The sequence below is a fragment of the Mixophyes fleayi genome, chromosome 1, assembly GCF_038048845.1.
Source record: "Mixophyes fleayi isolate aMixFle1 chromosome 1, aMixFle1.hap1, whole genome shotgun sequence".
NCBI lineage: Eukaryota > Metazoa > Chordata > Amphibia > Anura > Limnodynastidae > Mixophyes > Mixophyes fleayi.
Genome location: NC_134402.1, coordinates 129,162,751 through 129,188,921, shown reverse-complemented (window position 1 = coordinate 129,188,921; position 26,171 = coordinate 129,162,751). Strand labels below are relative to the sequence as shown.

Sequence of the window (26,171 nt, the reverse complement as noted above, 5' to 3'; positions counted from 1 at the left end):
TTGGAAGATGGACAGTTTATCAATTTTGATTTTTCCAAAAGACTGATAAACAGTTGATAACTGGTCTCATGTTTTTAAAGACACTTCCACACCTGTCCCTGCTTCCAGGGGTTGTGGTCTGTGATATATTTTTCAATCACCATTTGCATGTTACTTGATTTACTACTCAAATCTGCTATGTGACCTAACTTTTCTTTGGAGAGCCACACAGACCCAATTTTATTATTAATAGATCCCCTATGAATTTACCCATCTATTGATACCAAACAAACCTAGGTAAATGGTATCAATTGAGCTTATACTTATTTCCTCAACTTCTCTATGTGGCAGAATTCTTAATTTGACATATGAGCTGCCCTTCATCATGCTATTGAGGAATATGTGGTTGATCACTACTTTTATTGATTTTAAGGGGCATATTTTAAAACTGACTTATTCTTGTATATATAAAATAAAGCCAAATCAGCACATGGTCTCTTTAAGCCAGACACCATGCTGAGTGGTTCCTAAGAGTCTGTACAGGTGTCAAAACTCCATCCCAGGCAAAGATATATCTCACCGCAGGGGCCTTTGAAGCTGCTACAGGTAAGACTGCTATCTTCTAACACTGGGATGTGCGGAGCCACCGAACAAACTCACAACACACTTTCTGACTTCACATTTTACACTTTAGTAGCTCAACTTATCAATGGATTCATTTGATATACCATATTTACACTGCAGTTATGATGTAGGCCTTATTCACCATAATTATGTGATAGGTGGCACGAGCCGTGGTGATCTGTGGCTCGCTTTCTCCTCCAGCGTCCTGGCTGCTATAGCAACAGGCGGGATGTAATTTCCGGTTTCCCTCACCCCGACCGTTGCCAAGGAGACGGTCGGGACGCTCTCTGATACAGCGCCGCGTTCCGGCAGCTCTGACAGACAGATGCACATGCATAGTAAAAGAAACAGCCTGCGGGCTAATTAATTGCTCTTGAATTAATTAGGCAGGTCCTGGGGATAGTTTCAGGATTAAGCCCTGATTGACTCCCTTCAATACTTAAGGCAGGGAGGGCTTAGCCTCCCTGCCGGCTATAGTGTTCTGTTACCAGTTTCCTGACCTGCTCCTGTTCTGTGTTTGGTGAAAACCTTTGGATTGACTTCTGTGTATGTCCACTGCCTGTTTCCTGGATGCTGGTACCTGCTAGTTGCCCTGATATTCTGCCTGTTACCTGGACTTTGAACCATCGCTTGTTGCCCTGACCTTCTGCCTGTTACCGGGATTTGAATTGTTGCCTGTGGCTCTGACCCTGCTTGAATTGACGTTGCCGCCTGTGCTCTGTTAGGCCAGTCAGACATTAACATCTCTGTCCCAGATCGCAGACCTCTGGCCTGTTCCTACACGGTGTATTACCTCCCACTCCTGAGTGCTGCTGTGTGACCATAAACTTGTACTACACTGAATATAAGACCTGGGGGCATCCGAGTAACTGTGAGCATAACCAGTCTCTACGGGAATGGCGGCTGCTATAGGTGAAGACCTCTTCCACTAGTTCTACAAGTTTATGATGCACTGGTGGCCATAGCAATATGTTAACCCTTATAAATAACTGGAAGTTCTCTATGTTCACTACACTAATCATAAACTATCATCAGGCAATACAAAAAATACAATATAACAGTTTTAAACAGGCGCTCTGAAGAAGGGAATGCAGCTAATGTTCCTCCTAACGTGTAATACCCAAAAACCACATCAAAAATAGATATGATATATAAAACATTAAAGGAGCACTCAAGCGCTTCCCTTACTTAATCATATATCTCAAAAGAATCTTAGAAGATATACAGAATACAATGAACTTATCTATCCTATGTGATGGAAGTCCTTTTCAGCATCTAAGTCTTGCAAATGACAATAGTAAAAGACTGTAGGTTCCTCTGTGTCTTGTATATGACATCACCATGTAATTCTCCCTCCTATTGTTTCATGTGTGTGGAGTCTCAAAAAGACCTTTTCAAAATATCTTCCGTTGTAAAGCCAAAAGAACTCCTATACACGTCCTCAGCAACGAGCATATATGGAAATGTGGGAGAAAACAAACATAGTGTAATTCTGTTTAACTCGACACGGAAAACTCGTGAGTAGCAGAATTTAAACTCACATTTAATATATGATAAAAGACACACAACTTAAAATCCTCACACAGTGAGAGAAAACTCGTACCAGATCTAAAAGAGTAATAGGTTCTGGTATAATTTTAAAACACTTATTGGAAAAACGTTTATTGCAGTTAACATCAATCCTAAGATCTTTATGTGGATTCATAACTCAAAATAGGTTTTAAGGTTCTTGCCACTTCAGGAAGACACTGAAAATTATTTCCTGAAAATGTTGGTGCCATAATTTGAATAAGGATGTGATAGATTTAGTCTCAGTTCATCCCATTTTATGCCCACAATAAGAATTTTTATCAATCTCTTAGTATTTCTTTTGTTCCTCCGTCTATAGAATAACTACTAATTCTCCACTCTCTGGTGATTCACAATCATATGGGATGTTTGCGGTTCTTCTGAGATACCTCAATACATTATTCAAAGTTCTACCATCTGCATCTCTTTTTGTCAAAGAGATCTTAAATCTCCAAAGTCTGTCTCATCACAGAGTATCTCATAAGGTGGGTACAATTTGAGAATTCAGGGCCTTATGCAAATTAAAATATCAATAAAAATAGTAATAATAATAATAATAATAATAATAATAATAATAATAATAATTGTAATAACAATTAGGTATAAAGCTTATTATTTATCTGCATTGCATCTGAGCCTACTTACTAGATGGAAAAAGTTAATTAGATCCTTGAACACTAGCTTTGTGTTTATTTCTCAGCTGACCAAGATGAGTAGACAGATGTGCTCACCTGTGCAAAGTTTACACATAATAATCATGTTAACAAATCTACTAACAAAACACCTTTTTTCATTGATATCCTAACCTTTTGTTAACAGTTTCCTCTACTCTTGTAGTCCCAACAGTGGATACTACTATCACTGTGAACTGTAATTTACTTATTCAACCCTTTTATTGATTTTAAAGGTACTTTTCCACTTTCTAAGCACTTTTCTCCTTACAGTGGACACCAGCACAAAAAAACTATCACCCAGATTACAATTTCTGATTTTAGCAGACCGATTAAATGCCCAGCTTTGTGCCTCTTGCATAATCTGTAGCTGTTCTTTTTCATTCTATATTATACTTGAAATTCTATTCTGCATTTGAGCTACATGTTCTAACACACCTTTATGTGGTGTATCCTTATTTCTCTATGCCTCCTTATTGTATGGCAAACACCTTTGCCATACACTAACTGAAGTGCAAAAATTCACTAGAATCTTGCGACACTTCACTGATATAGCATAGCATTTCAAGACTCTTACTTGAGGCACCAACTTTAGTTAAATAAATTTTAATTCAAGGCTGTCAGGATGAGAGCATAAATCTGATATGCTAAAATAGAATATTGGATGTCAGGACCCAAAATAAATCTTTGCATGAATACCTAAATTAACCTGATCTTCAATTCAGATAAATGTGTGACCAACTGAGCCCAGTAGGAGGTAATTGAATAAGGTAAACCCTTTGTGCAGAGAACAGCTTAAGATATGCAGATCACAGACATCCATTGTATTTGATCCTGTATTTCCCTAGCTAATGGACTTCCTTTCAATAGGGTTATAAACACAAACTAACCCCTAGGTGTAAATTGGAGAGCCAGACGCCTAGGTGAGGATCTTGGAGACTCTTGTATAAAACCTCTATGGTCTTTATGCCGGTATATAGAAATGTGCACTTGAAAGGAAATTAATTCATTTTTCATATTTTGGGAAATTCAGGGGTGTTATTTCTCTGAGATATACCTGTGAAGTATTACCAACAGGTCAAAACTTAGGAATAGTTTGACCAAACCTGAGGTAACACCCAGGGGACATTTCAGCCCCCACATTAGCATTCACACTGCCCCTGTGAATGCCGTCCCATTTGAGTTTGCTTAAAAATCTGTGTTCTGAGGGGAAAAACTGTTTGACTTTTGGGGATCAATCTAATTGAAGGACTGTCCATCTTTCCTGCCTGCCCCAGGCATACAGATTATTATTTGTAAGTAATGCTCTGTACTTTCATCCCATTTATTTTACAAGAAACAATTGCATTATATTTGTATGTCTGTTATTATCTTCTTATCTTAAGCATTGTGGATGTATTTTCCATATTAAATTACACTTAATAAGTTCAAGTCTCTGTGTTCTTACGAATTCACGCAACAGTTTGGTCCAGACGCTACCTAATTGAAACTGTGCAAACCTTGTGGTTTATGTGAACTCTGATTAAAGTAAATTGTGCTAGATTAATGCTAGGGAGTACCGAAGGCTTCCTAAATAAGAGTGTCAGCTCTTGTCCGAAAAACCTTGGTGGTGGTAATTAGTATCGCAAAGCTAGTGAGTGGCATAGATAGGAAAGGATTTAATAATTTTAGACAGACCAGGTGGTTGTTGTTTGGTTAGCCCTGTGTCACATAAGCATCACGCAGACTCAGGTGAGTGCTGTTCATGACAAATTGGTGGCAAGCTTGTGGGATATATTTTTAATTTTTTAAGAACTTAAGTGAATTAGGGTTGTGTGATCCCTGAGAGAGGAAATACAGACTAATTCACCAGAGACTGAACTCAATGCTTAAAACATTATAAAACATACAGCAATTGTTTCTTTCCCTCCCCTTCTCTTTTTTTTTCTTATCTTTTTTTTTATTTGGCATTAAACTGAGGAGATGGCTGCTGCATATAAACGTTTGACAAAGGAGGCGCTGATTTCAGATTGTGAGGATGCAGGAATTCCCACTAGTGGCAAAAGTAAGGAGCAATTCATTGAAGCTTTTGTACAGAGGGATCAGCATCAACTCACAGTTGTGTCCGAGGAAGAGCATAGCCAGGACTCAGAAGGTGACCTGACTGTGGATATTCCTCAAAACCAGGGACGGTTAATTTCGGATGATTCTAATGATTCATGTGTGGACACTGCTATGGACGTTTATATGCAAACCGCCCTGAAATATTTGGGCCCAACGGACATTACAACTAAAATGCAACTTATACAGCAGTTCCAGGAGAAGGAAGCTGCTGACCGTCAGGAGAGAGAGAAACACGCTGCTATGGAGGCAGCAGAGAGGCACGCTGCTATGTAGGCAGCGGAGCGCCAAGCAGAGCGACAGGCAGAAAGGGAAGCTGCCGAGCGAGAGGCAGAGAGGAGATATGAGCTCGAGCTTGCCAAGCTCAAACGCCAGCCAGAGGCCAAAGAGGCTGGTATTAGCAGACTCCGTCCTGAGAATTTCCCTGTATTGGAAAAAGATGGGGATTTGAATGCTTTTTTGCGAGGATTTGAAAAGACTTGCCAACAGTATGGACTGGCCAAAGATCAGTGGGCACAATTTTTAACCCCTGGTTTGCGAGGTAAAGCATTAGAAGCCTTTGCAGATCTTCCACCTGAGATGGACGGAAATTATGAGGCAATCAAAAGTGCCTTGTTGCAACGTTTTAACATCACCCCAGAGGCGCATAGGCAGAAATTCAGAGATTTAAAATGCAGTGCCTCTGACACATATTCAGGACTTGTGGCCCAGCTGTGTGCTTCCTTCAAACAGTGTGTTGGAGGGCTACAGATCACTACCTTTGATGCTCTGCAAGATTTGATGATCCAGGAGCAGTTTCTGACTTTGTGCCCGGCTGATGTGAAGGAATGGGTAGTGGATCGGGACCCTACATCATCTGCAGAAGCAGCTAGACTGGCTGACAAGTACACTGTCACCCGGGCACCTGCAGCTAAAAGAGGAACTTTTGTGCCAGGGCAGTTGGCCTGGAAAGGGGGCCGGACAGGAGGATCAACGCCACCCCCCTCAACACCATCACCCACTGTTTCTTCATCTTTTGGGAGGGTTGGGGCAAAGCCTGCTGTGGGAGATACCCGCAGGTGTTTTGTTTGCAACCAGGTGGGACACATTAGTACCGCCTGTCCAGAGAAGAAGACCAGTTCACCCTTCGCTGGGGGGGTACTTTCCCTGCAATCTTCACCAGCTGTCCTGTGTGTTGCGGGACCAGAAGGGGGCCGGAAGGACAACCTACAAACAGTCACTGTGGGTGACAAGGTAACTGTGGGGTTAAGAGACACTGGTGCGGATGTTACGTTAGTTCATTCAGAACTGGTAGGGTTAGAGGACTTCATTCCAGGAAAATGTATTTCTGTGAAAGTCGTGGGTGGAATTCACCTTACTGTACCTGTAGCCAAAGTTTACCTTGATTTGGGTGCTGGAAGAGGTATAAGGGATGTCGGGGTCTCAGATAATATGCCTATAGATGTGTTACTGGGGACAGATTTAGGAAGAATGTTGTCTCAGTATGTCTGTAATGACGATGTCAATGCCACCCCTGTTACTGTGGTGTCAGAATCAACTGAAAGTACCAAAGTTTGTTCCCAGGTAGCAGGAGGTGACAAGGAAAAGGTCTGTTCAATTGCACCTGAAATGTGTAAACCAGGAAGTGACAGGGACAGGGAATGTCTTATTATATCTGATGTAGGTAATGATGCTAATGTCACTGTGTTAGAATCAGCTGAGAATACCAACGTTTGTTCCCAGGCAGCAGGATGTGACAGGGAACAGAAATGACATATTATACCTGAAGTGTGTAATGATTTTAATGCCGCCCATGTTACAGTACCAGAACCTGCTGAGAGTAACCATGTTTTTTCCCAGGCACCAGGAGGTGACAAGGAAAGAGAATGTATTATTGTACCTAATGCGAATAATGAGGATAATACCAATAACAGTATTGTGTTAGAATCTAAACCTGTTTTTACACTGACATCTTGTCATGAGATAGGGACAGCGAATTCTGTGATTGCAGATATTGGCATTAATACTGGTATAGATAATGTGCTTTCTAGAAATGGGACAGATGACCATGTGATTAATTCTGTTGTGCTAGAGAAAGACAATGTTTCTACCTAGGTAATATGCTTAGAAGATGTTGTACAAGGTAACTGGCAGGGAGGGCAGAGTGAAGATGTATATTCTGTGTCTGAACCAGCTGCACACAGAGCGGGTGAGCATGTGGGGGAGACACATAGTCCTGACCAACGGGAAGTAGCGAGTGACAGCAATCCTTACATTGCTGCTGGGACCTGTAGTTTGAATGTTCCCCACTCAGATCTACATCTGAGTTCTGACCATTCATCTGAGTTTTCTATAGAGACAGGGGGGTCAGTGGCTAGCCCACACTTACCTAGTCAGCCGTCTAATGGCTTAGAGGGGGTAGATGAGGGGCCCAAACTTCCTGTTACTCTACACCCCCAGATAGATAAGTCTAAGGGGGAGCGGAGTGTCCTGTTCCGTAGCCCCCAAGATAAGAAGTGCATAGGGTGTCCCACTGACAAGGAAGGGGTTAACTGGGGAGCAGGGCAGAGTGAAAGTAGGTATTCTGCTGTGCCAGACTTAAGGGGTTCCAACTTAGAAGTGCAGTGTCAGGAATCCCAGGCCATTTTTCCCCTCAGGCTTTCACTTAGAGGACAGGAGGATTAGAGACAAAGTGCACACTGTAACCGAGTTGGTACAGGAGAACCTGACCAGAGACCCTAGTGAGAGCCAGCTAGCAGCTATTACAGTGGACCCAGGGGGAAATTAGATGAGATGATCTTGGGCACTGACCTGTCAGTCAATGCCCATGCCATTTCTTGAAGGGGGGAGATGTCAGGATGAGAGCATAAATCTGATATGCTGAAATAGAATATTGGATGTCAGGACCCAAAATAAATCTTTGCATGAATACCTAAATTAACCTGATCTTCAATTCAGATAAATGTGTGACCAACTGAGCCCAGGAGGAGGTAATTGAATTAGGTAAACCCTTTGTGCAGAGACCAGCTAAAGATATGCAGATCACAGATATCCATTGTATTTGATCCTGTATTTCCCTAGCTAATGGACTTCCTTTCATTAGGGTTATAAACACAAACTAACCCCTAGGTGTAAATTGGAGAGCCAGATGCCTAGGTGAGGATCTTGGAGACTCTTGTATAAAACCTCTATGGTCTTTATGCCGGTATATAGAAATGTGCACTTGAAAGGAAATTAATTCATTTTTCATATTTTGGGAAATTCGGATGCCACTCTGTACTGAGGGGCCAAAACCACACAAGGGTCTTGAAACATAGATACCCACTACACAGGGAACACCCATAGGCACATGTATTTCAGGATGAGATTGGATATTGTTGTAATTCCATTATGTTTGGTATTTAAATGTGCGGGAGAATATGACTGGTTTATTGAGGGGGTGTTATTTCTCTGAGATATATCTGTGAAGCATTACCAACAGGTCAAAACTTAGGAATAGTTTGACCAAACCTGAGGTAACACCCAGGGGACATTTTCGCCCCCACATTAGCATTCACACTGCCCCTGTGAATGCCGTCCCATTTGAGTTTGCTTAAAAATCTGTGTTCTGAGGGGAAAAACTGTTTGACTTTTGGGGATCAATCTAATTGAAGGACTGTCCATCTTTCCTGCCTGCCCCAGGCATACAGATTATTATTTGTAAATAATGCTCTGTACTTTCATCCCATTTATTTTACAAGAAACAATTGCATTATATTTGTATGTCTGTTATTAGCTTTTTATCTTAAGCATTGGGGATGTATTTTCCATATTAAATTACACTTAATAAGTTCAAGTCTCTGTGTTCTTACGAATTCATGCGACAGTTTGGTCCAGACGCTACCTAATTGAAAGTGTGCAAACCTTGTGGTTTGTGTGAACTCTGATTAAAGAAATTTGTGCTAGATTAATGCTAGGGAGAACCGAAGGCTTCCTAAATAAGAGTGTCAGCGCTTGTCCGAAAAACCTTGGTGGTGGTAATTAGTATCGCAAAGTGTAACGGACTTACCTGATCCCCGCCGCTTCGTCCGGATGCCACACTTCCGGGTTCGGCGCTCACATCACTGCAACCCAGAGGCGGGGATTTTGAATCCCCGTCAGCAAAAAAACCTCACTCTGACACTCGCTGAGTGTCAGAGCAACACTTACCTGTTCCTGGCTCATGTACTTCGTGGATTGCTCTGTCTTCCAGTCTCCAGTGTCTTCCTGTGTGCTGATCTCTGCCTGTTTGACTCCCCTGGCTCTCCTATCCCTGTGTACCGACCCGGCTTGCTGACCATTCTTCTGTTCTTGTGACCCGTGTACCGAACCTAGCTTGTTGACTCCGAGTTGCCTTCTGATTCTGCCTGACTCCATTCCTGTGTACCGAACCGGCTTGCCTGACTCCGCTACCTCCGCTCCACTCCGCTGTACTACATCTTGGGGCGAACCTGAGGACCGCGACCTGTGACTCCTGGCAGCGAAGCCCACCCCGCCTTGCGGCGGTTGTTGGTGAACACCGGGGAGATCGTTAGACTCTGCACCTCAGGTAAGCCAGCGCTAATCAAGATTAGTAGTAGAAGTATCCAGAATCTGTTACACAAAGCTAGTGCGTGGCATAGATAGGGAAGGATTTAATCATTTTAGACAGACCAGGTGGTTGTTGTTTGGTTAGCCCTGTGTCACATAAGCATCACGCCGACTCAGTTGAGTGCTGTTCGTGACAAAGGCAAAATGTGGAAACTGTTTATCTGTATCTTGTTCTTGGGACACCTCATTAAGGTCTCTTAATTGATCAGTTGCAAATTTTTTGTAGGTAGATTCTAGATCAGGCATAGGAGTAATTGCTCCTAAAGCATTAATTTCAACTAAATTTGAAATTTCATCTGTAGTTGGGACATTATTCTGAGATGTTATACTAATCACTATAGAAGTCTTTTCTAAATCCCATAAGTCTATGAACAAGGGAACATCTGGATCTATTATCATGCAGTACAAAGGATTTTAACAACACCAATGTCATAGCTTACAGTACTTCACAAAGTTTATATTGCCAATACAGCTATGAGGTAATCTTTTGTATTTCCTACAAAATACTACTATCCATTTTGTCTGCAATTCCAAGAAACTATTGACCTGTTGAGTCAGTGAAGAAATTGAAGTTGAAACAAGGCTGAATATTTCAGAATATCATAAATTCAAAACATACCTCAAAATCATCCATTAATTACTTACATGAATTAAAAACTATAGTTTTTGAATGGTCTTCAAAATCACCAGACTTAAACATTATTGAAAATTTATGGGAAGATCTCAAGCAAGAGCTATGCAAGGAAGAGCAGGGAAAAAGCTCTAAAGAAGAAGAGAAAAACATTGTGTGATTCCTATTCTCCTACCATAAATCTGACTATCTACCCTGCTACTGCTGGAGAAATTTAGTCCATCCCAAAAAACTCTCTCCCACAGTGACAAGCTTCACCTGGTTGTCCTGTCCCAGCATTTCTGTGACTCTCAAATCTGGCATGCTGTCATCCTGAATTACCCACTGGATACACAGTCTGGATGCAGGTGCTCCATCTTACACTTTCCAACAACTACCATCAATTATTAAGTTCCTGCAGCTACCATTGCAGATAGAGCCACGGATAACCAGAGGAATTCCTTCATTCTGTGGTACTGCATTCAGAGACCAGGGATAGGAAACTGATAATGTGTGCCTGTCATTCCTGTTGAGCTTACCAGACCACCCACAGTGTACAAGCTGTGCTACTATTCTCTTTGGGTACATGCTTTTGACCACCAAGTCAATCCTCCCTGAGCATCACAAAGTACCTAGTTGAGCTGTATTTATATACCAGTAAGACATTATACAGACATTTCTCACAGGTAGATGAAAAATGAGTACATAACTAACTAAATAATACTTTTATATGGGTTTGAACATGGTGATGGTGACTATTGTCTTATTATTGGCTCATTTCCATAAATGTTAATGTGATTGGTCTGATTCCAAAGTGGTAATAATAATAATAATAATAATAATAATAATTATAAATATTATTATTATTATTATTATTATTATTATTATTATCCTTTATTTGCACAAATCTAATATCTAAAGTATTAACACTTTAATATGTTGGGATCATGACACAAATAAATAACACAGAATGATATGAAACAGGAGTTGAAGCAAAAATAAAATAAAAATAGTCGTAAGTTGCAGATGGTCCAAAGCTGTAGATATGGCTGGAAATCTAATATACTTACAGAAGGAATGGCAAAAATGAGCTTGCAATCTTAGGCAAGGATGGGTGACCTGATACCCTTCTGGGGACACATAGTTTGCTCCCTAATCTGGGGCATAACTGAAAACTCTTAACCTAGCGTCATTCTTTGAGGTTCGATCATAAGGCGTTTTAAATGCCGTTTTTTATGTGATGTTTTACTTATCCTTTTGCGTAGATGTTTCAGACAAAATTTGTTCGACATATAATGTGTGTCGCACTTAGAGAAAATGGCCACTGTCTATGATTTTTGCCATGCTAAATATGTCTGGAATCAATGTTATCGCAATATATTGGTGTTATACTAAAACCAACGTAAATTCATCAAAACCTTGGGTCTTGCTCTCATAAATGAACACTTGAGCATCTTCAAAGATGTATTTCAATTACCAAGAGAAACGTTTAAAAAAATTAGAGATTTCAAAGGAGAATATTTAGAGGAGATACCAGCAAGAGTACCAGGAGTTCGAAAAACATGTTAAGTGTGTACCACTAAAAAAGATCATAAGGCCACTCATATAAGTCAAGCGTGTTACAAATTGATATGCCCGGAACACCTGATTTCATTTTGCAGCGATTGTAGTGATAAGCTGAGTGAAACTGATTATCAAACTTATGTCAGCTAAAATTTAATTTTAGATGAAAAGTGTATTTTTTGTTTTGATATTAGCAATAACACAAAAGTTGTCAATTTTGTTGATTTTTTCAAAATGCCAAAAAAGCCGGGGCGCAACGCACGTCAGTGCTATCTTGCAGAATGTGAATTTCACACTGCAGTAATGGGGGCTCTTGTGGGTAGATAATGAATAATATGATAATCATCTCCAAAATATGTTAAATAGACTGCTAAAAGAACAATGAAAAAAACACTAGAAATATTGCATTCTAAGCCATAAAAAGTAGGGAGAAGCATTGCAGTTGCGTACGTCTGTAAAGCCATTAAGACTCAGTGACACTGATAATAGGTAAGCCCATGCCGACGCTCGCATTATAAAAAGTCTCAGGTATGTTGACATCATATCAGCTTGAGCTGGATCCGCAATGTTAATGAATATGAGAATAACCTTAATTCATGTGGCATGTTAAAAATAGCTTGAATTAGACACAAAGTATCACATAATAGATCCGTGCTGGGAATGCTGTGGTAGAGCTGTTAAGGCAGTGAATATGAAACTAATTTCAATCTATGAGGCATGTAGATACAGCCTAACTTAGTTACATAGTGTCACTATATGATTCGCTTGTGAAGATTAAACTGTGAAGTCAACAGACATTATTCAGAGATTGGATACACTGTTCTCAGCTCACTAGGGGATGTTAACCCTGTATATTTATGTCCCTGAACTGGGAAAGATACTATTTAATGAGATCTCAAAATAAGGATTTATTACACCACCAATATATCTCATACCAGCAGGTCTTACAATATTATAGACTTCTAATAAATATTTAAACTGCATATTTCCACAAGTTTCACCATTATGTGTAAATTCTGTACACATTTTTAACGTCTGTATTTTCAAGTCTATTACTTCTCATTCTAGATTTTAACATTTCGCTCACATAATGATTATGTGTTTCTATCTATGTTGTTTTAATATGTATGTCACAATAAAGGATTTTGATTTTACTTTTATTAATGAGACGAAAATGATGGAGTGTACCTACTAGTAGAGAACCCTTTCTTCTTTAGTTTCCTTGGATTATACACTATTGAATTCTCTAAGGTAGCAGCACCCTCTGCTTCTAAGTAATATTATGTTATTTCATATGGAATATTTTCTGTGTGGAATATTTCTATCCCTTCCCCCATTTTCATATTGTAAATTGTCGTCACAAAGTCATGTAATTGCTTAATAACAGGTGGGTCTTAACGCTATCTGAGAGCAGGAGGTGGATTTGAGTATTTACTGATATTGTTCCAGGACATAAAAAAGCCAGACTGGCAGGAAAACAGCTGGGGAGCAACTTCTGGGAACATATTCTAGCTCCAACCCATTACCTCTCAGACCACAGCATCAACCAATAACAAGGGAACCAGAAGGGGGGAGGACCAGGGGATTCTCTGGGGAGGTTAAAGAGGGACACCTGAGAGTCAGAGAGGTTGATGATGGATTTTTGAAGAGGACTGGTACTTGGGCTGATGATGAGTAGTCATACTCATTAATGCCACAGGAGATTGCTGGACCAGGAAACCTCTAGGACAGAACGGGTTCTGAATTCTAGTCCTGATTTACCATCAAAGCAATGAGAGAGACTGATAGATTCTGGGGAATTGGTGCACCTAAAGGAGTAGGGAGACTGGCACCCAGAGTCACACCAATCTGGTGGAGAGTTGACCAAGTGGCCGAGATCAGGAAGAAACAAAGACCCACCAACCAGATTAGAACCTGCAGGATCATTTTTGTTTGGTTTTGTTCAACTGGGACCTTGTTTTCAGGAGTTTTGTGTCTGTTGGAACTCTGCTATTTGTGGCATCCTGCTGGGGACTTTGTTGGGAATTGTACTGACACTGGGTGTATACTGACATTGGTTATATAAAGATGGGGAAGGCTAAATTACTAAATATTTATAGCCAACACATCTTTATTAATTTCACATTTTTCAGGTCAGAATTCAGTTCACTTTTTGCATGGAATATAAGGTTGTACACCTAACTGAAAAGTACGAAATACTCAAGTAAATGTGACCTCTCCTCCTTTTCATGTTATTTTAATCATTTTGACCTGCAGACTGAAACCTATTTCCTGTAATTCAGTTGAAAAATAGGTTCACTTGTTTGCCTAATCTGCACTTTCTAAGGAGTGCCTTTATTCCCCCAACTGCTCCCATCAGGCAGTGCAAAATTTTGCACTCCCACAGATGCCACCATCTTAGTCCACTAACCCATTATCTTTCCTGGAAAGTAAGGCACACTTGTGTATAAGTAGTTGTTTCATAAATTAACTTGAGCATTGTTGCTCTAATTTAATTTTTTTTTATCATTTTTATAGTGCTAAAAATAAATGACAATGGGATGGCAAGAATGACAAGAAGTTTTAAACATATTCTAAAATGAATTATAAAGCTCACACTGTTTTGATTCAGTTGTTTGCAAATGAAAATATATTCACTTTAGCCCTGTGGAAAACACAGCAGGGTTATGAACATTTATCAGATTTATAGCTTCTTGCATGGTGTTCAATAGTAAATTAATTTGCATATCAGCTGAAATGATCATTAATATGCTGCAGGGTTTTTTCAGTTACATAATTTCAATGAACAATTTGATTACCGGAAGAATAAAATAGCAGCTCAAAGTTTTTAAATTATATCAAAATATATATTCAAAACAGGTCTATTCTGTCATTTCATTAAATCATAGTCATTGCCGTCAATATTTTCATTTTTGAGGATTTTGAAAAACATAAATCATGTTAACTACTTCCACTAAAGACCATACATGGCCTCTTTTTTTAGACAATAATTAAGGTTGGCTTTAAACTGACCAATTGAAGTGCAAGGAATACCACATGGTTAAAATGAACACTATGAATAAATGCTATTAGGCTTTTTAGTAGAGAGAGATAAAATACAGAGAGTGCATAATTACATAGAAGACTGAGAGGGAGCTTTACTAAAGCACACTTTGCAAATCCAGGGTAGATGAGAAATATGGTGTAGTGTTTTCAACACCAAGAGATTCTATAAATACGTATTTACTTGTTTCAATTATATAATAGTCTGTAGTTTGACCACTGGGGTCTTAGCTGAGGGTATCTCCAGGCCTCCAATTAGATACAGAAATTCTCATAACCAATTAGATACAGAAATTCCAAAAATTCCAGAAATTCTCATACCCAATTAGATACAGAAATTCCAAAAATCTTTAGAAAATAACACACATGATAGCACATGGTGTAGCAAAATAGCCTGTTTTCCAATTATAAATAAATGTGAAACTTGCACATGAAAGGCAGATAAAATTGGCTCTATGATGTTGTAGCTGACCCAAGCAATTGCTAGATTCCTCCATCTTTAAATTACTGACCATTCTTTCAGAGTGAGTGGAGGGTGATTCTGTAAGTTTGTCAGAATTAATGCAGTACAAATAACTTCATGGGTACTACATTTCAAAAATGAAACTCATTGTATCTGAACTGTTTTAAATAGCTGCTTTACGAATCTATCACTTAGATTCCAATCATATTATTTTTCCACAATCATGCAGCTCAAAAGAATCATGAAGAGAAACACCATTCAACATCCATTTCTTGTAATTTTGTCCTTATTTTCTTAACTTCTCTTGGCTTCCATCGTATATTAGAGATATCCATAGGAATGCATGCTAATGGTGGTAAATTGTTTGCTTGAAAATGCATGAACTGAAAAAGTGATTTGATAAACAAACTGCACAGTCACAAACACTGATAGTTGAAATGAGTGAAACTACAATCAAATTTCACACAAATCATGTTTCACGGTTGAACAGGTAATTTTGCAGGGATGCAATGTTTGGGTGATATGACCTTGAAGTTGCACTATTGCTAGACCATTACAGGGAATGCCAGTTCACGCTTTGCAAATTAACATTTCACAGAATTGATATACTATGAATAGATCTGAGATAATGAAGCTCAACTGTTGCTGTTTTGTTATATCGTTGATGTAGTACAGGGAACACTTAAGGTCAATTCAGCTGGTGAAGCATGAAGAGTTTCCTGGCCAAACACAGAATGAAGTGAATATTTTGAAGGAAAGTTTTGAAAATTTAGATCATCTCTAAGCAATAGTGCTCACAATATACATATCTAGAAAAAGCAATACACACATAGAGTCAGGTTCCAAACATTTATTCAAAAAAGTTCAAGGAAAATTTAATTATTACCATTATTACAAAAACAAGTTAAAAGAGTAAAAAAAATGATGATGTAAACCTCAGGAAAACATAAAGGAGTAAAACAACTAAGATACAATATACAAGTCATGGGTATTTTACTCTACCCAACTATGCAAAGGCCACAGTTTGGCAGTACTCACTCTCTCTGGTACTGCATTGCATCAACATCAGAGTGAAGCTGAGGTGCAATCAGCAATGTGTTACTTTTAAACACAGGCACTGAATACCATAGCCTAAACCTTGTCCAATCATTGTCTCTATTAGAAATGAACACTGAGCTGTTTGTTCTGTTTTTTTCTACATTGTATACATGAAGAGAGGATCCAATACAGCTTCTACAGGGGTAAGGTATCCCGAAAAATGGAGGTTCCTGACATAGGTGCCCCTCAGTTATAGTAGCTTAAGAGAGAGGCCGGTGACTAAAAATTAATTTATGACTTAACATATCCTTTAATTTAAATGGAAAAAAGGTAACCTAAAAAAATATATAAGAAAAGAAGTAGGTTTCCTCTCAGGCCAGTATTAATTTCCCCAAATCCCAACTGCTTCTAGACAGCTCTTGGCACTAGACTGTGGGTAACATTGATTACTACATTCCCTTCTATCTTCAGGTAGGAAAGATAGTTAGGCAGACAGACCATGACAGTAAAAAAAATCCACCCATAGCTAATACACCACTGCGCTAGCCTGGAGTTGATTAAATACCCTGCTATCATTGACAAGTAGTAAAAAAGCTGCCTATCACGCATGGAATGAGAGGATTATACAACTTGTATGTTAGTGTAAACTTTCTCCTGTATATTTTATTTTACACTTTTTACTGTGTGTTATGTCATATTTTGTTATTTTTTTTAATAATCTGGTAAGCATTGTACTTTTTGTATATTAAATCTAAAAATTTAAAAGTACTGTCCATATTGCTCTAAATGAATCAATTAGCCTTTTATGAAGAAGATTGATTGAGCATGTTAACCCTTTGAATGCTGTGTGTGAATTGTTAAAACATTTGACTACCAAGCCTAGTGTGTGCATGCATGTACATTTGTGTAACAGAGTCTTGAGGTGTAAATTGTTAATCTTTTTATTGTTGGAGTGTGCATTGCTAACCTGTGCGTAATAAAATGCAGGGTTTTACAGTATATTGGGGACCTATTGCCGTTATTCAATAGGTGGTGGCAGAGCCTAAGTGGGTGTGGGTGTGTGAGCGCTGTTTGGGGCGATTCGGCAAACTTATAACCTGTGTGATAGGTAAGAGAAAGATTGAGTGCTGGAATCGTGTATAACCTCCTACAGTAAACACTTCCAAGTGACAAGTGTACAGAGTGCAGTAAGTGACAGTTAAAGGAAGTCAGGAGCGGTTTCCTGACAAAATAGAGTTGATCTATTGTTTGACTGTTTGATTATTTGATAAGTTATTAACTCAGGGAGTAGGCAGAGGCGGCTATCCCTGATGCTTCTACTTTTGAGGGAATTTATAGGGAATGAGAGAAAATGTAACTTTAAAGTTTATCCTAGTACTACTTTAGGACTACCGCCTTCATTAATTTCACCTTTACAAATTGTCTGGTAAAATACTGCTCAATTTACTCTCATTCCGAGCATCATTAAGAGTAGGCCCATATATACACATAAATATATGACTTCAAAATTTTAACTAAAGTGATGCAGATATTTTGTACATTCACTTTTTTCTTCAAACATTTGTAAACTAAAACATCAGTCATCATCGTCATCTTCAAATTATTGATGATCATTGGTGAATTTTACTTAGGTGTATCAAGATATGCTTCAATCCACAATACTATTATACTAATATTACTTGCCTCTGATTCAACATGTGACCATTCATTTGATGGCTATACAATTCCATACGGTGGTAGTCACTTCTCTGATTACCCAAAACCTGGCATAAATGTTCCCGACATGATCACTCCGATAGTCATCTTACCTATAGTGTGGTGATCTCGACTGCTTGTAAAATAGACTTCAAACAAGTGCGGCGAAGCGACATGCCGTTCAGTGAAAATCACGTAATTTTACAGAGGGACACTATGTTGGTATTAAGGTGCTCATGTAAGAAACGTTGTGAGTATAATTTTTTTTTTTTACAAAGCATTCTCCATTATAGACACATGATTTCAATCTGCATGTTCTTCCTTGTTCACTTAAGCCCTAGTCCCTAACTGATTAAATAAAAGAATCAGAAGGATGTACCCTAGGATATAAAATCTGTTTTGAGCACACAGGAAATTGACTAGTTCTGATATAGACTTGAAGTATATGGGTCTAAAAGAGATAAAAATGTTTTTGATGTACCTAACATTAAAAGTTCCTTTTTTCCAAGGCTTAAAGTTTGTCCTTTGATCTTCTGTGAAGCACTGATGAGACGATTGATGTATATTTTGGACTGACCTTGTATCTGTTTACACCAGGCAATTAAATCTGATTGTAATTATCTATTTTCTAAAATAAAAAAGGCTTGATGAATATTTTATAAGATCTGAGCTTCCACATCATGGGTTGATTATTTGAAGTATCTCTAACTAACGTCTTCTTTATGTAAGCTGATAACCACATTTAACCATTTGTGAAATTTGAAAAACTATTTTGCATAACTTGCATACAATTGTATTAAATACTAAAAATAATATTGAAAAAAATACACTATGATAGAATTGACTAGAGATGCTCCGGCTCGGTTCCCCGAGAACCGAACCCTCCTGATCTTAACAGATCCGAGCTGGCTCTGTACTTTAGCGCCACTGGAATTGAAAACAAGTCAAAATGTCATTGTGACGTCGTCAGATCTCCCAAATTTTGGATTCTATAAGAACCGCCCTCCACGACGATCCAGCGCCATTCCCAGAGAGGCGCAGAATGGGTAGCACGGCTCCTGGCAGTCTCTAGTGCAGTTGGGCAGCGTCATAGCTGGAAAAGAAAGAGGAGGGGTAGCAGTGTTCTTCAAAGTCTCCAGTGACATTCTATTGAGTTATAGCTCACACAGAAACAGGAGAGCTCCATTGCTAATTTTCATTGCTGAAATAGAAATAATAGGGCTGGCAGTCTTGTTTTAAATCTGCAGTCACATTGTACTGTATTATATAGCTAACACACAAACAGGAGAGCTCCATTGCTAATTATCATTGCTGAAATAGAAATAATAGGGTTGGCAGTGTTCTTCAAAATCGGCAGTTACATTGTACCATGCCGTAGCTCACTCAGAAATAGGAGAGGTGGCAGTGCTTAGTGCTAAAACAGAAATTCAAATAATAGGGCTGGCAGAGTTATTAAAAGTCTCCAGTCACATTTTATTGTACCATAGCTCACTCATAAACAGGAGAGGTGGCAGGGTTCAGTGCTGAAACAAAAATTGTAATAATAGGGCTGTCAGTGTTCTTAAAAGTCTCCAGTGACATTCTACTGTGTCATAGCTCATACAGAAACAGGATGGGTGGCAGTGTCCTTGTCACTCTCCAGTCTTCAGTCACATTGTTCTTGTCACTCTCCAGTCTCAGTCATAATTATATTAATGCGCCACGCCAAGGCGCTTTTGCTAATAGGATGGTCCTACTCCAAACAATGAGAGTCCCATATATTTGGGCCATACATATGTGTTTTTAAATTGAGAGCCAACTTACCAAAGAGGTACCCCAGAAGCCTCCAAACCGCAATTCAGTGCCAGTACCCCCTCTCAGCTACTGACACCAACATGCCTCTCAGACAAATACAAAAGTGGAAGCTGCTCAAATCAATTTATAGGCCATAACAGGTGCTTGAAAGGGGGGGGGGTTATCCTGCAAGGAAACTACACACAACATTTTTTCCCCCAGCACACTGCAATAGCCAGCAACAGATCTGCCATTTCTACTGTAGATAAAAATGCAAAAGTCTTTGTTGCACACATTTGCAAATGTATGTTTAAGCCATTGAGCAGCTTCCACTTTTGTATTTGTCTGAGAGGCATGTTGGTGTCAGTAGCTGAGAGGGGGTACTGGCACTGAATTGCTGTTTGGAGGCTTCTGGGGTACCTCTTTGGTAAGTTGGCTCTCAATTTAAAAACACATATGTATGGCCCAAATATATGGGACTCTCATTGTTTAGAGTAGGACCATCCTATAAGCAAAAGCGCCTTGGCGTGGCGGATTAATATAATTATGACTGAGACTGGAGAGTGACAAGAACAATGTGACTGAAGACTGGAGAGTGACAAGGACACTGCCACCCATCCTGTTTCTGTATGAGCTATGACACAGTAGAATGTCACTGGAGACTTTTAAGAACACTGACAGCCCTATTATTACAATTTCTGTTTCAGCACTGAACCCTGCCACCTCTCCTGTTTATGAGTGAGCTGGGACTCTCATTGTTTAGAGTAGGACCATCCTATTAGCAAAAGCGCCTTGGCGTGGCGGATGGCTTAAACATACATTTGCAAATGTGTGCAACAAAGACTTTTGCATTTTTATCTACAGTAGAAATGGCAGATCTGTTGCTGGCTATTGCAGTGTGCTGGGGGAAAAAATGTTGTGTGTAGTTTCCTTGCAGGATAACCCCATCCTTTCAAGCACCTGTTATGGCCTATAAATTGATTTGAGCAGCTTCCACTTTTGTATAATTATATTAATCCCTGTACCTCATGTGCTAAAGCCTATGTTCAAGTCCATAGTGGTTTTAAGTCAGGGAAATAAACATGTAAATAAAAAGCTTGTACCTTTTTAAATAAAAAAAACACCTCTCTCATAAATCTGAAAGTTTACTGCAGAAAAACATAAAATTGCAAACATGCCTTCTACCCAAAATATTACCAAACATACCAGCATCAGCTAGCTCCCTTCTCTCAGCTAGATCTCAGCACCTGCAATGTACACTGTCATCATATTCACCCTCATCAGTGTGTACATCATCTTCAAACAATACTAATTCATCCCCGCTGGAATCCACCATCACAGAAGTCTGTGTACTTTGATGTAATTGCCGGTAATGGCTTTCCTCATGGAATTTGCAGTTCATTTTACGGCAGAGCTGTCACAATGTTTGGGCAATTCTTTGACAGCAGACCAAATGTCAAAATGTTGTGCAGACTTATCTGAATCACCACTGAGTGTCTCGGGAAAGCTACGTTTTTCTGTTCTGTACCACCAAGTTGATTGTGTAAGCAAAACTGGGAATGTGATGGAATTTTCCCCGCTGTAAAGGTCTAACAATATTGGTGGCGTTATCAGAAATCACATATCCTCAGGAGAGTCCAACCAGGATAAGCCATGTTGCAATGACATCCCTTAGTTTTTCAAACAGGTTGTCAGCGGTATTACCTCTGACCTGCACGTTGTCTCATCTTTAATAACCACCTCTCACTCCCGCCTACAAGACTTCTCCCGTGCTACTCCCCACTTATTGAATTCCCTACCATGCTCAATTAGACATTCCCACAGCATTCAAATCTTAAGATTCTCTTTGAACACCCATCAATTTTTTAGAGGTGACCTTGTCCTCAATAACACTATTCACACTAAAGCATCCTCACAACTATCCCAATCTCCACTCTGAGCCACACTCATTCCTCTTGTTTCAGCGGTGCCCTCTTCTCTTTAGAATGTAAGCTATCTAATGAGCAGGGTCCTCCATACCCTTTGTTTTCATGCCTCCATTCATTTTGTATGCCTTGTCTGTTCTTGTTGTATGTATGTCCTGTTTTATGTATGTCCTTGTCTTCCCTACTGTACGGCACTGTGGTGCCTTACAAATCTACTATAATAATAATAATATGCCTCTCAGTGTAGCAGATGATACACAGACTAGCCTGCCTCTGAAAGATCTGGTGTTGTTTTATAGATACTGCTGCTGTTCCTGCTGCTGAAGGCGATTTACCAACCCAGTGGGCTGTCACAGTCATATAATGTTCAATTTTCCCAGTTCCGCTTGTTCCGCTCCATATCTGTGGGTAAGTGTACATTGGGTAGAATGGAATTTTGTAGCCCAATAATTTTCTTTTTGGAACCTTTTGGTTCAGGTGAGGATTTGCTTGTCTAGTAAAATGGTGTTGAGAAAGAATTTGCAACAGGGATAAGGGACTTCAATTACCTGTCTTATTCCTGCTACATTAATGGTGGATATTGGACGCAGATCTAATATTAGTATAGTCGCCATGGCACCTGTGATTCGCTGTGAGACTGGTTGGCAGTTGCATACTTGCTTCCTCTTGCAAAGGATTGCTTAACAGTCAATTGTTGTAAACTACTAGTAGTCTTCTTCTTGATCTGCTTCTGGACTGAAGATCCACCCCCAGCAGCAGGAGCAGCAGCAGTGGGCCTAAAGCTCAAGAATTCTTCCCAGGAGTCCTGCATAGGAGAGGTGTCATCTTGCCTTAGCAACTGGGATGTCAGGATTTGGGTAAAAGTAATTCTATACATAAGAGGTGGAATTTTTATCACTGGCAAGAACTGCTTCCACTGGTGCATGACTTTCCACAGTAGAGTTCATTAACAGCACTGTTTGCTTAGGTGCCCTAAGCCAATTGTTTTGTGGGGGCCCTAACAAACCAAGCTCTTCAGCCATAAAAGTTGCACTCCTTGTCGCTGGAACACTTGCTTTGTTAAACTGTACATGTCCTTTTTAATATTTTACATAAGGGTTGGTGGAAGGACCCAAGGACAATTCCATCTTGCACCACTTTTCTTTTCTGCCACTGCTGTGTGGAAACATTTCCTAGATGTGCTATGAACTGCCGTGTGATTGTGTCGTTGTGCTTTCGCTTACCATCCAGCCAGCTCCCTGCAGTCTTTGTCCGAGAGTGTATGAAAATAATATTGTGACCTGTGAGGTGTTCAAAAATGATTGGAACTGACTGGAATTTAGTCTTATTGAGGTTAATAATAATGTAGGATCAAAAAAGAGCTAAATTATGTGGTTTAACATATTTTAGCTATTTTTTCTAAAAATTACAAAACCAAAACACGCAAGGGCGGTTTTGCCAAAGCCAAAGCCAAAACATGAAGTTAATTCAGATCCAAAACCAAAACCAAAACAAGGGGGTCAGTAAACATCTCTAGAATTGACCCAGAATTCACAAACATGTATCTAAAAGTTTCTATACCATGTCAATACGATGTTTGACATTTTATTTAATATTGTTATCTATTTTAATCAAGGTACATTATGAGCCATTTTACTTTTCTTGCAGTGTCCTTCAACAATGTTACTGACACAATATTTGTTATGTATACAAGAAACAACAAACATTATTGTCACCATTTCTTTAACAGCATGTCACTAATATTTATTCATTTGCAAAATATATTTTTGGAGTGAGCTGCTCTGACTTTTCGGACTGAATAAATGCTGTTTTATTTTCTAATTGTATGGAATTAAAATGAAAAGAACAGCCAAGATGATCACAGTAATTAAATCTGAAGATACAAAAACTAGATTCAACTCATTTTATTTGTTTTTTCCTGACCTATTTATAATCCAAAACATCATTAAAGGTATCCAAAAAAACGTAGTCTACAAGTAAAAACTACTCCAATCTGATCTGTTCCTATTTTAATTTCAGATGTTTAAGATGCAGAAAAGGAACAGATGTCACGCCTTCCTGTCACCTAGGATGAAATAAAGTTCACTGCATTAATCTTGTTACACTGTTCTGCACTAAAAGTCATAAAATCTGATCACAGCTTGGTGCAAGTGAGCGGAATAATAGAGAAACCACTATCGCAAATGTATAGATGATTAATTCAATCTTTTTCAATAAGGCAAACAGCTTGAAAGTGTTTGTAGTGGTGCCTGAAGCTGTTTTAATTAGCAAATTTTAGTTCTTTGAGTTTTGTATTAAAGTCACAATCACACAAATAACAAACTGCACCCAACACAATGGTATGTATGGGAAAGCATTGAAAGTATTTGTGTAAAATGAAATTATGTATAGTTTGTGATCTTAATGTGTGAAATGACAAATGCAGTAAAAAAAAAGGATCAATGAGCATTATATGTTATATAAAATTAGAGATGAGCGCACTCGGATTTATGAAATCCGAGCCCACCCGAACGTTGCCGATCCGAGTCGGATCCGAGACAGATCCGGGTATTGGCGCCAAATTCAAATCTGAAACTGAGGCTCTGACTCATAATCCCGTTGTCGGATCTCGCCATACTCGGATCCTATAAATTCCCCGCTAATCGCCGCCATCTTCACTCGGGCATTGATCAGGGTAGAGGGAGGGTGTGTTAGGTGGTCCTCTGTCCTGCTATATCTCGTGCTGTTCAGTTCAGTGCTGTGCTGTGCTGTGCTGTCCTCTGCTCAGTCCAGTGGTGCTGTGTCCTGTGCTCTGTCCTGCTGAGGTCAGTGGTGCTGCTGGGTCCTGTGCTGTGTCCTGTTCAGTCCAGTGGTGCTGTGTCCTGTGCTCTGTGCTTCTAAGGGCATAGTTATTTCCCCAATATTCCCCTGTGTTTAAAAAAATAAAAAAAAGTTATTTAAAAAAATACCAAAAACTAATTTAATTTTTTTTTAATTACCACAAGATTTGCACAACCAATCCTGCAGTATAAGCCCATTGGTACTGCAATATTACCAAGTTCACACATTCAGCAGTAAAAGTCCAGTGGTACTGCAATATTACAAAGTTCACACATTCTGCAGTATCAGTCCAGTCAGTGGTGCTGTGTCCTGTGCTCTGTCCTGCTGAGTTCCGTAGTGCTGCTGGGTCCTGTGCTGTGTCCTGTTCAGTTCAGTGGTGCTGTGTCCTGTGCTCTGTGCTTCTAAGGGCATAGTTATTTCCCCATTATTCCCAAGTTTTTAAAAAATAAAAAAAAAGTTATAAAAAAAATTAAAATAAAAAAGTATATATAACCAAATTTGCAAAACCAATCCAGCAGTATAAGTCCATTGGTACTGCAATATTACCAAGTTCACACATTCTGCAGTATCTTGTGCTACATATAATGGAGACCAAAAATTTGGAGGATAAAGTAGGGAAAGATCAAGACCCACTTCCTCCTAATGCTGAAGCTGCTGCCACTAGTCATGACATAGACGATGAAATGCCATCAACGTCGTCTTCCAAGCCCGATGCCCAATCTCGTAGTACTGGGCATGTAAAATCTAAAAAGCCCAAGTTAAGAAAAAGTAGCAAAAAGAGAAACTTAAAATCATCTGAGGAGAAACATAAAGTTGCCAATATGCCATTTACGACACGGAGTGGCAAGGAACGGCTTAGGCCCTGGCCCGTGTTCATGACTAGTGGTTCAGCTTCACCCACGGATCTTATCCCTCCTCCTCCTCCCCCCCCTCCAAAAAATTGAAGAGAGTTATGCTGTCAGCAACAAAACAGCAAACAACTCTGCCTTCTAAAGAGAAATTATCACAAATCCTCAAGGCGAGTCCAAGGGTGTTGGTGGTTGTCAAGCCTGACCTTCCCATCACTGTACGGGAAGAGGTGGTATGGGAGGAGCCTATTGATGATGTAGCTGGCGCTGTGGAGGAACTTGATGATGAGGATGGTGATGTGGTTATTGTAAATGAGGTACCAGGGGGGGAAACAGCTGATGTCCATGGGATGAAAAAGCCCATCGTCATGCCTGGTCAGAAGACCAAAAAATGCACCTCTTCGGTCTGGAGTTATTTTTATCCAAATCCAGACAACCAATGTATGGCCATATGTAGCTTATGTAAAGCTCAAATAAGCAGGGGTAAGGATCTTGCCCACCTAGGAACATCCTCCCTTATACGTCACCTGAATAACCTTCATAGTTCAGTGGTTAGTTCAGGAACTGAGGCTAGGACCCTCATCGGTACAGGGACACCTAAATCCCGTGGTCCAGTTGGATACACACCAGCAACACCCTCCTCGTCAACTTCCTCCACAATCTCCATCAGATTCAGTCCTGCAGCCCAAGTCAGCAGCCATACTGAGTCCTCCTCAATACGGGATTCATCCGAGGAATCCTGCAGCGGTACGCCTACTACTGCCACTGCTGCTGTTGCTGCTGTTAGTCGTTCATCTTCCCAGAGGGGAAGTCGTAAGACCGCTAAGTCTTTCACAAAACAATTGACCGTCCAACAGTCGTTTG

General features: G+C 39.6%; 1 protein-coding gene across 1 annotated transcript in view; it reads left to right on the top strand.

The window, feature by feature from the left end:
• Positions 1-4,805: 4,805 nt before the first annotated feature.
• The window catches only part of LOC142138735 (uncharacterized), a 37,835-nt gene continuing 16,469 nt past the window's right edge, over positions 4,806-26,171 (top strand). Inside the window, exons 1-3 of the mRNA XM_075195661.1 lie at positions 4,806-4,913; positions 5,121-5,160; positions 5,236-6,494. Coding sequence (XP_075051762.1) covers positions 4,806-4,913; positions 5,121-5,160; positions 5,236-6,494 — 1,407 coding nt within the window. The remainder of the gene's footprint in view (positions 4,914-5,120; positions 5,161-5,235; positions 6,495-26,171) is intronic.